General features: G+C 42.2%; 1 protein-coding gene across 1 annotated transcript in view; it reads left to right on the top strand.

The window, feature by feature from the left end:
- The window catches only part of LOC111158675 (fibrillin 1), a 229692-nt gene that overhangs the window by 177048 nt on the left and 35118 nt on the right, over positions 1-17526 (top strand). The window contains exons 38-45 of the mRNA XM_022520875.1: positions 1516-1584; positions 1681-1806; positions 3006-3128; positions 3762-3920; positions 6625-6696; positions 10397-10522; positions 13352-13474; positions 17132-17257. Coding sequence (XP_022376583.1) covers positions 1516-1584; positions 1681-1806; positions 3006-3128; positions 3762-3920; positions 6625-6696; positions 10397-10522; positions 13352-13474; positions 17132-17257 — 924 coding nt within the window. The remainder of the gene's footprint in view (positions 1-1515; positions 1585-1680; positions 1807-3005; positions 3129-3761; positions 3921-6624; positions 6697-10396; positions 10523-13351; positions 13475-17131; positions 17258-17526) is intronic.

Below are 17526 nucleotides of genomic sequence, written 5' to 3'. Positions count from 1 at the left end.
AAAAGAGTTGGTGTTTGTGGGAAGAGGATGAAGGAACGAAAGAAAGAGGGGGATAGCTAATTTCATTGATGTTGAAAGAAACAAGCCAAGATGTTTAAGTAGGAGAGTCAGCTCTATTGATTAATAGTGATTGGCAAAGCAATAGAGGTCTACACTACCCCAAACTGGGTCAGAGCTAGAACTGGAATACATACATGTATATGTTTAGGCATACACTCATAACATTTCAGAAAGCCAGGAGAGGGATTATCAGATTTGGAAAGACCATGATGATTTTGAAAGAGCTGATTCTTATCGAAGCTCACCAGGAAGACACAGCAGATTAGTTCATTCTTATTCACATGTACCTGTATGTATTACACTGCTGGTGCATGGCACTGAAATAAATGTTTTTGCATGAAATACTTGAATGACAGAATTCACGGGAGGGAATCAAAGGACGCTGTAGAAAGTTGGTTTAGGAAACCAGGAATCAGTCCTGCCCTCAGTAGAAACAGAGGGGCAAGAAAGATCTCTAGGCATTAAAGAGAGAAGTGGGACAGGAGGGGTTCCTGGGTGGCTCAGTTGGTTAAGCGTCTGCCTTCGGCTCAGGTCCTGATCCCAGGGTCTTGGGATTGAGCCCCGCATCAGGCTCCTTGCTCACCTGGGAGCCTGCTTCTCCCTCTGCCCCTCTCCCCAGCTTGTGCTCTCTCTCTCTCTTTTTCTCTCTCTCTCTAACAAATAAATAAAACCTTAAAAACGAAAGAAAGAAAGAAAAGGGAAGGGAAGGGAAGGAAAAAAAAGGATGGGAACCAAGAAAGAACAAGCTTTTCCCAAGGTTCTGTTTGGAAAGCATTTTGGAGACAAGCTGATTAATATTAATAAGGAAGGGGGGCACCTGGGTGGCTCAGTGGGTTAAGTCTCTGCCTTTGGCTCAGGTCATGATCTCAGCATCCTGGGATGGAGCCCCGCATCGGGCTTTCTGCTCAGTGGGGAGCCTGCTTCCTCCTCTCTCTCTGCCTGCCTCTCTGCCTACTTGTGATCTCTCTCTCTGTCAAATAAATAAAATCTTTAAAAAAATATATTAATAAGGAAGGAATTACAGCCCTACAGAAGAAGTAAGGCTGAACAAAATATAAAAAATGGAGGAGTTTGTTAGAAAATAAAAAGGAGAAGAAAATCTGTACAAAGAAATAGTGACAGCGATAGGGAATAAAATAGTTCCCAAGACCATGAGGCCAGGAGAGTAGGTGGAGGGTCCAAAGTCTAGGGACACCGGGCTAACACTTATTTGGCATACATAGTAAAAGCCATTTGAAAATAATATGTATATACAAAGTTGTTGACTTGCTTAAGACGGGTGGGGTAACTGTTAAAGATTACTGAAAGTGAATATTTTCTGCTGGATATGTCAGTTTTTCTCTTGAGAACACTATTTCTAGAAATTTTTGGTTCAAAAGAACTCACTTTTTTTTTCCATTTTATTTTATTTTATTTCTTTTCAGTAGAACTCACTTCGATTTTTTGTTTCAATAGCTGAGTACAAAATTCTTTGTCCTGGAGGAGAAGGTTTTCGGCCCAATCCTATCACAGTTATATTGGAAGGTAATTCTGTATCCTTGACCTTAAAGTACGCACTTTTTGAACTTCCTCGGGGTTATTGACAATGCTGAAGAAATGCCATTGTTTTCATTTTGATAGACATCGACGAGTGCCAGGAGCTCCCTGGGCTGTGCCAAGGTGGGAAATGTATCAACACGTTTGGCAGTTTCCAGTGCCGCTGTCCAACCGGTTACTACCTGAACGAAGATACCCGAGTGTGTGATGGTAAGGAGGAGGAGTTCTTCCAACTTGAGACCTGACCCCCAAAACCAGCATAGAATCACCAGAAAAACTAAGAATTTAGCAATATAGCACAATGGTCTAAACATGAAGATAGCCCCTGCACATGGGGCAGCTTGTATTAATATTACTGACGTGCTATCATTTCCAGTACATCCCAAATCTTCCTCTTTTTCTAAGAAAGAAAAGTGGAGTTTTATTATCTTGGGCCATAGTCCCCCTTATGGCTCTGGTTTTCTGAGCACTTTAGAAAAGCCATTTCTGTTAGAGTAGCACAGGACTCATTTCAGTGACTTGTATATTCTGGGAGGTTCTGAGTTCCTCTTCCTGTTCTTCACGATTTATCATCTGTACGAATGCACCAAAATGAGCTTCCCTTAAAAAGGCAGGCTCTTTGGTTTTAGGATGGAAGTGATAACTCCTATATTGGAAAGATGGAGACCACTGACCACTTTTGGCTTTCAGAGTGCTTGGACCATAGACCAGGGTGGAAGCGATGGTTTTCATCTATATGCAGGAGTCACACGACTAGTTAGGGAAGATACATCCTTGTATCCTGGAGGAGAAATATTCCTCTGGCTCTCCACAAGTCTTATCAGGTGACCTTGATAAGTGACAACCTCGCTGGGTATTAGCTGAGTACCACAATGTATATGGCATAGCTCTAAGACCCCTGGAATTAACAAAGACTAGAATCAACTCCTATGTTTGGACAGGGGTGTGAAACATCTCCTTCCATACCACCTTACCCGCGCAGACTCATGAAGCCCATTATTGATGACTTCAGGGTGTATATATCCTTCCACTGATTTTGAGAACATATGAAGTATTAGCTGTCTTTCTGAAGGACAGTTGAGAATTATAATTTGTCCACATTTCCATCTCTGCATGCCTTTGAGGATGTTACAGTAAAATAAATGTTACTTATTTATTAGGAACTCGTATCAGAAGGCAAACCTCTTTTTCTGGAACCTCCTTTCTTAAAAACACACACACGGAGCATAGATGGACACTAATGAATTAAGGACACTGATGAATTAAACATATATTTTTCTTATCCAGATTTCTAAGTGCCCCTGTGGATTTTCTCGACCACTGTCAGCATTTACAGGGACACTGAGTCTCAGGCCATTGCAGAGAGTGAAGTCTTCATATTCATATACCACTTTCTCTTTGGATTCCAGATGTGAATGAATGTGAAACCCCTGGAATTTGTGGTCCGGGAACATGTTACAACACTGTCGGCAACTACACCTGCATCTGCCCTCCAGACTACATGCAAGTGAATGGGGGGAACAATTGCATGGGTGAGTCCAGGCTTTCCTGACTCATGCTGGTTGGGTCCTCATCTGCAAGCCCAGCAGTTGGTCTTCAGTGTTACTTGACTCATCCACCGGGTGCTGCCTGCCACCCTTTCACTGTCTTTGCAACAGAGCCTCCTCCCTTGTAAACCATAAGCTTGGCCTTTTTTCCCCACCTTGTGTGGGTGGTTGGGAGTTTTCTTTAGAATATGATGTTGGAAAATCCCAAACAACAGTTTCATAGTACTTCTTTTGTTTGACTTTGGGTGTATCTTTATACAATTATATTTACAGCACTGACCTACAACATTAAAACATCATGAGTCGGAAATGAGAAAAGTGTTGCCAAATAGCAGTGGAGAATTGTTACTAAGAGACTGGGTGGAGAGTCGTGTAAAGTTTATTAATTCTGCAGCTCCATAATGACTTCGTTCTGTGGCACAAAATGCCAGGGAATACGTTTCTCAAAGTCCCCTTTCTTACAGCAGCATATGTGGATAGAAAATTGTGTAAGGGCAGGCTGTCCCGGCTCTCATCAAAGTCGAGTTTCAGTAAAATCCAAAAGAAGGGCACTCCTTGAGCATCCCCTTAGAAATCTGTCTTGCTCTCCTCGAGACATCACCAACCCCTTCCCTCTAGATATGAGAAGAAGTCTGTGCTACAGAAACTATTATGCTGACAACCAGACCTGTGACGGAGAACTTTTGTTCAATATGACCAAGAAGATGTGCTGTTGTTCCTACAACATTGGCCGGGCCTGGAATAAGCCCTGTGAACAGTGTCCCATCCCAAGCACAGGTGAGTTGCACCATCACCAAAAACATAGGTTGATAAATTACCCAAGGACTGCTGGGGAAATGAGTGCCTGCAAAGGAAGAAAAGGGTTCACTGTTGATCTTCCTAAGCAGAAATTTGCTCACAAAGGCAAATGTTTAAATTCACAGTTGATTCTGGTCCTTCTGGCTGAAAATTGAGTCACAGAACACACTTTCTAATGTGTACACTAGTTTATTCACCAGACTTACAGACTCAGCATATCATAAAACTATAAACATTATTTTTGTTATGGTGTTCACGCTGTAGCCAAAAGACTGGAAACATTAGGCAGAACAATAGGACAGATAGGTGAGCCATATTCCTATTATTCTTACTTATTTATAACTGGTCTTATTCCAAAAAGAATCTAAGGCAGCCCACAAAGATTTCAATGTAAAATAAGAAGACCTAAGGCAAATGGCAAACAAGGGTAAGAAACTTGGAGCAAGGAGCGAGGCTAATATGCAAAAATCCGAGCTGGGAATTTCTACACACTTGCCAAAGATGAGCAATAAGTTTGGCTCCAAACTTCCTAGCAGCTCATATAAAAAGGGAGCGATAATCAAGTTTAAGAGTCTCGATGACTATAAAGCAAACCTAACCCCATGCAAAAGCACAACACTTCTTGAGAGAACTTTTTTCGTATATCCTCACAGAGAAAAATCTATATGATGCTATTTATTAAAAAAAAAAAAAAAAAACCTAACCCATGTCCTTGGAGTAAATGAAGTGCATTGGTGCATGGTTCTTACATCAGCAGGTAAATGATGACATTACCATTTAGAGTGAAGGAACTGTGAGGCAGGCGTGAACAGAACATTCTGTAGTACCTACTCCACTCCCCACAGTGATCTGGAAGACATTAAATCTCTTGTCTGGTGCTCTCTGACAATGCATAGGACAGAATATTCTTTTTTAGGGAAATACACCAGTTCATCCGTTGTTTACTCTAGAAATAATGTAATCATCACTACTTAGAATTACCAAGAGTTATCTCCAGTCTGCAGGATGTCTCTAGACCAGGGGTTGGTAAACTACAGCCCATGGACCAAATCCAGCCCGCCACCAATTTTCGTATGGCCCAAAAGCTAAGCGTGGTTTTTACATTTTCAAAATGGTTGGAAAAAACCAAAGAATAGCAGGTCATGACCTGAAAAGCATATGAACTTCAAATTTCTGTGTCTCTAAATGAAATTATATTAGAACCCAGCCATCCCAATCCGTTTACTTATTTTCTATAGCTGCTTTCATAGAATAGTTGAGCAATTTTAATAGAGGCTCCACAGCCTACAAAACCTAAAATAGTTACTCTTTAGCCCTTTAGGAAAAAAAAATTGCTAACTCCTGCTTTTGACCAATGGTCTTCAAATCTTTTGATTACACATACCTATCAGCCCAAAATATGGAGGTTACATGTACTTGGTGTGTGTATTTACATATAAAACTCTATGTGTCTATGTCTATATATTTTTTAATTAGATCGAAAAATACATTTATTATTGCATGTATTGTTTTCACAAAGTGTTCTATTAGAAAACACGCACAAAAATTTTTAAATTAGATTTTACAAAGAGAAATAAAAGTTTTTGTATTTTTAAAAAATCTTAATGGATCACTGTTCTCCTACAGGCTGCCTTGGAAACCCCAAATAAAGACTATCATTTACTTTTAGAAATATCTGAGTTTTTAAGAATTGAAGTATTCTAAATATAAAATGCAAGATTTCTTCTTCGTGTTGAATCTTGGCCAAATCTAGTCATGGCTTTTCATTAGTTATATAGTCTGCACACATTTTGGGAGTTCCTGAAATCTGTCTGGATGACCAGTATCAGCTGGCACTATACTTGTTAGAATCAGGCACTCAGATATCGAAGAAATAAAGCACTATGGGAAGAACATACTTCATTTTGATTAAAATACTTCCAGAAACTTTTTCTAATTTTCAGCGGATTTGACCAACAAGGCAATGGCCACTTTGAGCTTAGATTGAAGCCACGTTCTGTCAGTTACAGTCGGGATCTGGAATTATAGGACCTCAAAGTTAAGAGGGACTGCAGATGACACTTCATTTGTCCTTTATTATCAACTTTGATGAATTCGGGCACATGCGAGGAAGATAGAGGGTCGGGGGAGGGAGTGAGTAAAAACGAGAGAGCTGCACCAAATGAAATCCAGTTCCCTAAATTGAAGTAATGACATAAGTTGGTTGTTTGAACTGAATTAGTCATTAATAGACCTGATGTCAAGAACTTGGCTAGATTTGCTGTAGTCTCCCCCGATCTACTGAGGAAATGGCTTTTGTAAGCATTCCTCAAATCCTAGATCCCTTAATGCGAGTGGAAAGAGGCACTCTTGCCAGTCCCTGGGTTCAGAGCTGAACAACGTTCTTCGAGAAACCCAAATTCCTACAGCCAAGCTCATACGAATGCGTGGGCAGTGATGTGGAGACCTCCGCTTCTTCCTTAGTAATACGTCAACATGAGCTCACTTTTCATTCAGTGTTTGCTTTAAGGGCAAGGTTACAACATCTGGGGGAACTTTCAGATTTTTTTTCTTATTTTAAATTCTTCAAAATACAGAAATATTTTTGAAGATGTTTACGAAGTAAGTACTTTCTGCGCAGTCATGGCTCTTCGCTGACCCTCATTCTTGCCCCTCCCTCCCCATCTTTGCTTCATCGTTGCAGATGAATTTGCTACGCTTTGCGGAAGTCAAAGGCCGGGCTTTGTCATTGACATCTACACTGGGTTACCTGTTGGTGAGTCATGGTGCCATTGTTGGAATTTTCTGTTTTTGCCTTTGTGTTTAAGAACGGAAATACATACCCATATTTTCTCAGTTTGCTTTTTTTATTCTTAGAAGGAAAAAATAGTTAAACCGTGCCATTTAGCTTTACTGAAACCCTGATTCTTCATTTGAAACGAAGTGCACATCCCCTGTGTGGCTCCGCCTAATGGGCAGCCGCATTTGTTGCTCGTGATTCAGGGGGCTGGAAAGCTTTTCACAAAATTACAATCAAGTTTAGTTAAACCAACCCTAAGCATCAACAAGAAGAGAGATTCTGGGAGTGGGGCCAGTTGACGTTTGATTGGACTATAACTCCCAATCTTTCCTTCTGCCTGAGACATGAGTTTAATGTGACTTTTCATACCAATCTTTATGTGTAGATTGTTCACATAAATCCCTTTTGGGGATCAGTTTTATCTCACCTGGAATCTCCTCAGGTCCTCTGCTTTGGGAATTTCAGATGTGAAATTAAAAAAAAAAAAAAAATCTGTCCAGTCAGAGGCCCCATCTGGTAACTGGAGCAGACACCACTACAACACTAGAGATGCTTGTGCAAGATTGGGAAGTGTTGCACGGCGTTCAGCCAGCGGAGGCAAGGCCTTTGTGGTTTAAAAGCAAATAACATAAAAGTGGATGGAAAGCTATTGCTTTCTCGGACTCTTTCCCCAGTGTGATTTATATGCATCCTTAGATGCCCCTCTTGAGTCCGAGCAATTGTGTCTGGTAGCAAACATCACCACTTGCTTTGTTCCACCTTATTCCTAATGAGTAAACTGAAATCCACACCAGCCTTTCCAATGACCTTGTTTAAGAAAACCAGGGTCTGGTCCAGCAATCAGCCTGGCTCCCCTAGTGCCAAATCCATATGGCTCCACAGTCTAGTCAACGTCCAAAGAAACTTCATGGTTTGGAAGGAAAAGCTGCTAAATGACATTGGCATGAAACACCTGGCCCTCGCTGCTTTGTTTTTCCCCTTCCCAAAAACAGATCTTTTCATCTCCCTAGAATCCCAGATCCAAAGATAAGTGGTCTTTAAGAGTAATATTTCTCCATGGACAGACCAGGCGTGTCCCCCAGCAAGGCCTGCCCTCCAAGGTTGGCAGCGGGCAAAGATTCGAAACAGCATCAACACCGTCCTCCAGTCAAGCTGGAGACATCTCAGACATCATGTAGTTCCAAACGCATTGCTTTACAGCTGAGGGGACAGAGGCCCAGAGAGGGGAAGGGACTCGGCCGAGGTCACCTAGCTAATTAATAACAGAGCCGGGACCCAAATCCAGTCCTGACTCACAGCTTGCTTTGCCTCAAGCTCTTGAAAGCTGGAAATGTGATAGTTAGCAATATACTTATTGTTACCAAATTCCACCATGACAAAATATTTAGATGACTGTGAAGCTTTGTTTTATTTGAGCTTTATACTCTCCTTCGGAAAGGCCTTAAGATTGTTGGCACATAGAACCCATTCTGTATGGGGTTAAAACTATAGCAAGTTTGTTAATCTTGTCTTAAAATATAAACTTCTCCAAGTTGAAGTTCAAATGAAATGCAGACAGGAAAAGAAAATACAATTTTTAATATATCCTTTTGCTATTTTATGCCTGACAATGGCTAGAAATTTGACCCCATCTGTTACTGTTAAGCTTGGTAATACATCACTTATATTTAAAATAAATGAAGGTGAATATAATGTTTCATGTTTGAACTAAAAGAATGTCATCTGAATTGTTTTTTTGTTTGCTGATGGCATGCAGTTGTGATGTTACTTTGCATAGGCTTTTAAGAACATGAATGACAAATGTGTGAAAAATCCAAAAACATAATCACCTATATTTAAAATAACAATATACACCAAGCTGTGTTTTCCATTAAAGAGATCAATTTGCCTTCAAACAAAATCAAACCCTTCAGAAAAGGGTCTAAAATAAACCTGTGGTCTGTCGAATTTCTCCCCCAAAGCAGGCTAACTTTAGAGCATGATTATTCTGAAACTGTGATAGCTCTTGTGGGCTCCGCAGGCAGCTGTGGCTGTGTTCCGGTGACTTGGGCAAACAGATCCTTGCAGAGGTTCCTGACTATAATATGTCAATGGAAGTATCTCAACAGCATGGTAACAGATACCTAGTGAACTGGAAAGACTGGAGCGTTACATCCCCTCCCAGCTTCTTCTTTTCTGTTGTTGTTTTTTAAAGTATTTATTTATTTATTTACTTATTTATTTATTTATTGGTCAGAGAGAGAGAGAGAAGAAGAAGCACAGACTGTTGCAGGCAGAACAGGCAGAGGGAGAGGGAGAAGCAGGCTCCCGCTGAGCAAGGAGCCCAATGTGGGGCTCGATCCCAGGACCCTGGGATCATGACCTGAGCTGAAGGCAGGCGCTTAACTAACTGAGCCACCCAGGGGTCCCCCTGCCTCCCAGCTTCCGAAGTGCTTTGTGAAACTCCAGCAAGGCATGGTGGAGGGGTCCTCCAGGATTTGATTATGGTTTTGTGAAACTGTGACCTGAAGAAGCCTGAGGGAGGCAGGCTAGCCTGTTAGCAGGTTCCTGGTATCAAATCTTGACTCTGCCTCTCCTTAGCTCTGTGGTCTTTGGCAAGTTCCATCCGCTGTCTTGGCCTCAGTTCCATCACCTGCACAGTGATGGTAGTCACGGTGCCTGGAGACCATCTCCTAGAGTGGTTGTGATGATTCAGTGAGTAAATCCAGGCTGAATGCTGAGAAATAGGCCAGGTATACAAGAGAGACACTGTTAACATGCCTTCTATGATTGTCCTCAAAGACACTGAATGGTTAGGAGTTGAGAGCAGGTCAGGCAGAGAGCGGACCACCATGACCGTGAGGAGGTGAGACCTGCCCACAAGGCCACCTCACCAGCTGGCCAGCCTGCTTTCAAAGCAGCCTGTGTTCTGGCTCTGCTGTCGTGCTTACTCTGGTCCTGCTTTAATGCTCACCAATCCAACTTCCAGACACTGGTTATTAATCTACCAAATTTTAATGGGCTCAGGTGACATGCTGGGGACTGGTAAAGCAGTGACATCACAACCAGCCGCTGGCCTTAGGAAGCCACAGTCTAAGGCAATAGTCCTTCCTCAATGCTGGCCCCATAGTCACCATGGGCCCAGCTTACAATCTCAGACCTAACTTACCCACTTTTCAAAGCCATGTGAAGGAGAAAGGGGGTGTTGAAGGGGAATTCGAAAGATCCAATTGTCTATGGCAATGGGTTCCTCTGTGCTTCACCAGCTCTCCTTTCCTATGTTAGCCCAACACCACTGTATACTTTGGACTGAGAGGCCCCGTACTCTCAAAGGTCCCTTTATTCTACTCATCTGGTACATAGTGCCCAGTGGGTACCAAGATGGCTCCTACCTAGACAAAGCTGATGTTCTGAAAAAAAGCCAAGAAGACAGACACTACATCCAGATACTAAATTCAGATCAAGTGTCTGAAAAGCAGTTTATTATTTCAATTTTATATTGATTGACCTCCTCCATTTCCATCACCACCACATCAACACACACCTCCTCCACCCAAACACCCATGTACTTTCTCTTATTTGGCTTTGGACCTTATGTAAACATTGAAGTTAGAAGCTGCCAGCTTTCAGCGCCCATTTACCCTGCGCAGAGATCACGCGCCGTGACGTCACTCATGTGTGGCTGCTCTGCTTCCAGATATCGACGAATGCCGGGAGATCCCTGGGGTCTGTGAAAATGGAGTGTGTATCAATATGGTTGGCAGCTTCAGATGTGAATGTCCAGTGGGCTTCTTCTATAATGACAAGTTGTTGGTTTGTGAAGGTAAGCGATGTCACTATATCACATCCAGAAATGAGCCAACTGACAAGCTACTTGCCCACACAGACTTGGCCAGTTCACAACATTGGGATTTCAGAAATCCAACAAGCTCTAGCAATAGTGTAGGGCAGCATGTGGAACATCATTCTTTCATGCAAAAGAATTCCCTAACTCCCACTGGAAAAAGCAGGACGTGCATTTCCCAGCCCTGTCCTCCCCACCCCCCGCCCTGCCCCACGCACAATGTATTAGATTTCCCAGCTGATAGCAGAAAGCCTTGAGTTCCTGGGTGTGTCCCAGAGATTGCTTTTGTTTCACATTGCTTGAAAGTGAGCATGAGTGGTGGGCGGTCATCTGTACTCGAATCTCAAAATTAGTGTTCTCTTCCACACGGAGCCTGTGCTACTCCCAAGTGAAAACAAGGTTAATGCAAATATCCCAAATGCATGAGAGAATTCCAAATGGCAAGAACAGCAAATTCGATTTTATATGAAGAATGCTGGCATGTGTGCAAGTGGTACTTTTTTCATTTTCGAATCGCCTCCCCTTGCCATGTGCGTGTACTGTGATTCCGTGCATTCCTCAGAACACTTCGTATTTTTCCTACATCTGGGGAAGATAGTGGGGAAGAAGTTACTAAAAGGGACATTACTGGTTATTAAAGATACCATGTGCCCTCGGATAGCTGGAATAATTGTCTATTTAATATTCAAAGTTGGGGCCTCTCATGGAGTTTTTGTTCATGTCAGAAACGGTTTTTACGCCTTAGAGCATGTGTTAGAGCACATATGTCAACATTTTAATGTTAAAAAACCTTTTTTTTTTCCCCCTAAACTAGGGACAGACTCACAAACCATGAGTAAAGTTATGGTCCTCAGCTCTTGCTTGTTAAATTCTCTTCACCAAGCTTTCAGTTACTGTGGCCAAATGGGCACATGTCCCTGACTCTGCCAGCTGTTGGCAGAGGGGGTGGGGAATGGGGTAAGAGCCATTCATAGTCTTCCTCAGGAGATAGTCATCTCAGGCCTTGGCTCTGGCCTCTGTGGTTTGGAAGGCCATCACGGATCAGGTGTCTGGAGAGGAAGCATGAGAGGAAGCGTGATGCAGAAGAAAAGAAAGGAGCCCACAGCCGATGAACGGATAATCTAACATTGGCTGTCTTCCTCTTAGCCAGTCTTTCCCCTTTCATAGATGCCTAGGATGTCTGCCACCTTCCTGGGGCCTCTTTTGTTGTCTTCCATTTAGAGATCCCAAACCTATTGGCATGGCTCTCCATGACTGCCAAGTCAGCCTAGCCCTTGCTATCCACATGGGGTTGAAAACCCACAGGTATACCCACATAAGGCATTTTGCTGTCGAGGTGACCGTCAACGGATATGGGGATTACAAAGCACCCCAACCTTTGGGGTCCGTTTCACAGGATATGCATCGTCAGGGTGGACGTTTCATCCAGGTCAACTACTCCCCAGCATACTCTTAGCTCTCAGAATCGGAAAACAGGTTGAGTTCATACACACCTCAGGAACCCTGAAATTAGAATGGATTCCAGAAGCGATTTAGGGAATATCCATGCATCTATTCTCTCCAAATATGCATATAATCCCAAGCAAGGCTTGTCTGTGATACCATTTGGCTTCTCCAGAGACTGGCTACCCTCTGTGTTTCTGTAAGCTCATAAGATTGTGGCAGACCTGCTCGGTGAGGTGGTGCTTGTCTTGGGTCCACTGTAACCCAAAGCAGACATACTTCTGCTGTTGCCCAGAGAGCCTCACCCCACAGAACCTCCCATTGACTAACAATAGTCCTGAGGTTTCCCGCCAAGAAAGCATACACCTGTGAGGCATCAGCTGCTGTATTTGCCGCCCCCTTGTGGGAACTTCTTTGGCGGAGCCCACTTGGTAAAACCCCAGTACTAGTGCTCAGAGCCAGCTTCCGCCTGTGTTCTGGGCTATTCTGTTTTCCAGACTGAGCCCAAGTTAGACTCTTTCGTAAGAGCAGGGACTGGGAACACGTATCATGCCCCGTGGCATAGCCTGGACTATGCAGTAACTTTCACAGTGCCATGAATTTGAACTGTATTGCTACCTGGTTAAAAAAAAAGAGGCAAATAACCCCATGAGTATAGTCAAAGCTCTGAAGCACACAGTACCCATTTATTCTTTTCTTTGATAGTGAGAGTTGGGTTGTTCTCAGTAGTTTTATGTGCAGCCTCTTATATTAAGTTTCCTCTATTTGACCGCCATGTGGCAGTAATTTAAGCAGGAGCCTCCGTAGCTCCGTAGTTCAACACACTGTCTGTGCATCAGAAGAAGCATTTGTAAAGCTTATTGGAAATGTTGCATCTCAAGCCATTCCCCAGACACTCTGAATCAGAATCTGCCTTTCAACAAGATCCCAAGGGACTCGTATGTACATGAAGTCTTGAGATGCTTTGCTTACAGAACTTAGAACATTTGGGACGAAAGCAACCTGATGGAATCATAAAACCCTGGGGGCTTAGAGCAAAATATGACATTTCGTACGTAGGATATTTAGTCTAGACCATGCCAAGTCCTGGTCCTAGCAGCTGAGTTTCATGACTTTTTTTTTTTTTTAAGACACAGAATCATTAGAGTCCATATGTGGTCATAAACCAAGTACTCGCAGTTATGAAAAATATTAGCAAAGTGGGAAAACTAGAAAATATGTCTCCAGTGGTTCCCTTGTCTGTTCAATAGAATGGATCAAAATAAGGAAAGAAACATTTCTTTTCTGTGAGAGGCTTCAGCCTCTGGACCCTTCCCCTGCCCCCCATACTGTTCCCCTTCTAACGAAATTCTCTTCTGCTTGGAGATATCGACGAGTGTCAGAACGGCCCTGTGTGCCAGCGCAACGCCGAGTGCATCAACACAGCGGGCAGCTTCCGCTGCGACTGCAAGCCCGGCTACCGCTTCACCTCCACGGGCCAGTGCAACGGTGAGTGGCCCCGGCCGGCTGCCTGGGCCCACCAGGGGCCGAGCTGCATCACGCCTCACATACTGGGGGTTTTCTGAGAAGGTCAGGTTGAAGAATACACGAGTTATGGCTTGGACTGCTGAGTTCCAGTAGCTAGACTAGCAAAAAGGAAAATTGTGGAAATGTCTAAACACTCATAAAGGTGATGTTTTTAAAACAACAAATATATCAAGTGCCTACGTAGATTTCCTATTTGCCTATCTCCCGCCCTGCTGCAAACACCCGTTCCCACAAATACACACAACACACGGAGGTGCTCGTGTGCACACAGACACAGACAGACAGACAGACAGACACACACACACACACACACACACACACACACGCACAGTCCCCTGATCAGTATTCGGGGCCAAATACTTTTTTTTATTTCCTTTTACATAATCCCCTGAGCGGAGTTTGATTAACCTGCATAAACCAAGCAAAAAGGACCAACAGCACCACTTTTGCTCCTAAACATCTAACAGAATTGAGGGCAGCAAACATTAACAGCCTTTTATTAGCTATAAGTCACCTACAGTCAAATGAGAAACCATCCCCTAGAGGATAGATTGTTGTTCACTTTTGTCACAGAGGAGGTAGAAATAAGACGGATGAGTTAGCTTAAATGGATGGTCAAGTTTTAAGTATCTGATGGCATCTCTAGCCAGTGGCACCAAAATTAAAACAGCAGTGTCTCAGCCCAGAAGCAAAACTACACCTCAGAGCACTTTTCTTGTGAGTTTTTGAGTAATTATAAATCTTTGTATATTTAGCACTGAGGGCAGGAAGAATGTGTTATTTTGCTATGGTTCATTTCCCAAGGAGTTTCCTGGATATTTTATGCATTTGTGAATGAAACAACACACGGGAACGTGGTCAGATTTTCCTTGGATTTCCTTGCCTACCAGTGATTAAGTGGTAGGAAGTGCACTGTTCTCTGTAGGGTATTTTGCATTGTTTTATTAGACCTTGGTGGGAAGAGGGTGTAAGAGCAGAACAAAAACTCACTTTGAGAATCAAGGCTTATTTTGTTGGGTTTAAAGGAACATGTGTAAGTGTTTAGCATTTTGTCAACAAAGCAGTTGTTATTCGTGTATTAAAAAAACAGGACAGGAAAAGTGGGGACGTCTCTGATATGAGTCACAATACCCAAGTGTAACTTGGCATTTATACCACTTCCCTGCATTTTGCTCTTAATTTATATTTCTTTGAAACTGGGCAGAATAATTCCAATCAAAATAAGGAATTGCTGATAATATAGAACGTGTCATTTCACACCATTTCACGCTCAGGCGAGAAGTGGGACAAGCTATTTATACATCAAAACAACACGTCCAACCAGGGCCTGCTGGGGCTTAAGCCCTGCCATATTTTCTTGTAGAACATTAGCACCAATAAAACTCATCCAGCAGTAATCAGGGATAAGTACTGTGAGTGAGTGTTGTTTGTGGCCAACGCTCACATTCCCTCATTCACTGGAATCCTCGGAAGAAAGGGAATGTACTTGAGTTTTGCAATTATTCAGCCTCTAGGGCTGAAGACTTCACTCTGGAATTATCTTCATCTGTACCTTTTAAAATCTGTTAAAATGTCTTCGATGCTATCCTATGCATAGCATTTTTTTGAGCACACTGCAAAAATACTCCTCTTGTCCTGTGTTTAAGATGAAAAGAACCAAAATTCCCTTTGCAATATTAGGTTTTTATTTGAACTTGTATTTGAATTTATTTGAAAAGTACATCATTTCAAACCCCAAATCACAGCTGGCCATATTACCCACATTGCTGAGAGAATGAGTAGGTGTCTAAGCCCAGGGTGCGCGTCCAACCCGAGGCGCTGTATTTTTAGAGCAAATGCAGCCCCTTTGTGAATGTCTTGTCCAGCTAAAGGCAGGAGACATATGCTTCCCCGCCACTTCCTCGTGATCTCTGTCTGCTGTATTTTTCCCCCTAAAATTGTGTTTAAACCTCCTATCTCTGTCTCAGACATAATTTTCTGGGAGCTCAAATACTGGTGCTTGTAGAAACCTAGTTTTCTGGTCTCCAAAGTGAACTTCACAATTAAATTCTCTAAAATTGTAACTTGCTATTTTATCATTAGAACCTCAAAGTGCTTCACGTTTCCTTTTCTTAAAACCATCATGAAATAGACAACGTGGGAAAGAATTTTCCTAATTCCTTCTCCAAGAAGACCCATAGTGCACTCCATTTCCTATGTGGGCCCAGGAGATAACACAGACCTGGTCCCTTGCATTCTTGGAGATTCAGTAATACCCGAGGGAACTCTGGTAGGTTCTGAGACACCCTTCCTCAAAACCAGCTCCCTTTATAGAGCTTAGCAGTGGAAATGAATTTCTTCTGCCTATCCAGTTTGCTCATTTTAAATCCATTTTCCCCAATGGGAATGATCATAATTTGTTAGGTTAACAAGCACTTCTAGATAAGCAAGCAGTAGCTTCTAAGCTGCTGTGTCCCAGTTTCTCCATTAAGATGATACATTCAAGCTCACTCGAGACTTTTAAATTGTATGGTGATTCATCAAGTCTAATGTTCTGTATATTGGAAGGAGGGAGTCATAAAAATGGCAGCATGGGCACATGAAATAGAGCACAAATCTTTCTTCTGGCAAGAGTACAACTTCTCTGGGCAGCAAAAAGTGCCCATTCCAGTTGTGGTCTTCTCCGCAGCTGACAGCAAGTTTGGATTATTCAGATAGAAGCAGTGCAATTGCTGTGCTTTATGGATTCTATACTCAAGTTGGCATTCTGCTATTGGCTCTCTTTTATGACAGGAGGAAGACCAGGATGATACAGTGCTCTTCAGATGACATGGGTCCTAAATGTAGAGTCCTGAGACCTTTTAAAAATTAAATTAGAGACTTAAGTAGGCATGCAATTATGTCATTTGTAGATTCATATAATAAATTCCACCCCTCAGATGATCCGATTTCAGGAGAACTACAAAGATTCAGTTGATGATAAATATAATTTAGAGCTTAAAGACCGGCAGAGGCAAGATGACAGGGCCTTCCTCTGAGTGAGTATGAATAAAAAGAAACATCACCAGGATTGTCAAGGGCTAAAAGGAGCCATGTGCAGACCTGAAGACTTGGTTGAGATGGAACAAAAGGTAATAAGAGTAAGACAAAACAAGTGAAACTTGAACAAGGGACAGTGTGGGTTTTCCATCAGGAAAACCTATCTTAGCAATGGGATTACTTTGACTTTGATATAAATTTCCAAAGGAAGCCATGAAGTGTCCATGACTTGAGGCACCAAATCTTGACCAGACAAGATACCTAACTCATTCCACAGTCTATGATATTGCTTAGGTACACAATCAAACGGAGTATCTCCCAGCTTCGAGTCTTCTTCCTCATTCTACTTCTAAATTTTCTCACCTTTCAGGACATTTTTTCCATCCCTTCATGAATTGTTAACATACTCTGAATGTGTCCAGTAAATGAGAGTAACTTTAACTAATTTTGAGGTAAAAATAAATATAATAGCAGTGTCTGTTCTCCTGGCTTGGATTAGAGCTAGGACCAATCCTGAGCATGACCTAGAAGTAAATTACTTAATGTAATTTTGTCTCCTAAACTCTACCTAAGATACTTAACTATACTTTTTGTCCACAGATCGCAATGAATGTCAAGAAATCCCCAATATTTGCAGCCATGGACAGTGTATTGACACAGTTGGAAGTTTTTATTGCCTTTGCCACACTGGTTTTAAAACAAATGCTGATCAAACCATGTGTTTGGGTGAGTGTGTGATTATTGTTTATGAATTTGAAAAATTCATTTGCATCTGAATACATAGAAAAGTTAATACTAAACCTCCAGTATTCTACTATTTTTAAAATAAAAATACAAGCAGGGCTGTAGCATTAACCTCCTTTGGTATCTCATCTTTGGCAATCTGAACATAATAAACCTCTTCCTCGATACTCATTTGGCTGAAAGGTCAGAAAAGCTTTTAACTAAGGTAAAAACTGAGAAAAATATTAAAAAATACAAAAAAAACTTGTAAA

Source organism: Enhydra lutris, unplaced genomic scaffold, assembly GCF_002288905.1.
Source record: "Enhydra lutris kenyoni isolate GAN:26980312 unplaced genomic scaffold, ASM228890v2 scaffoldscaffold4, whole genome shotgun sequence".
NCBI classification, from domain to species: domain Eukaryota; kingdom Metazoa; phylum Chordata; class Mammalia; order Carnivora; family Mustelidae; genus Enhydra; species Enhydra lutris.
The sequence above is the reverse complement of the archived record's forward strand: the minus strand, read 5'-3'. Positions and strand labels throughout refer to the sequence as shown.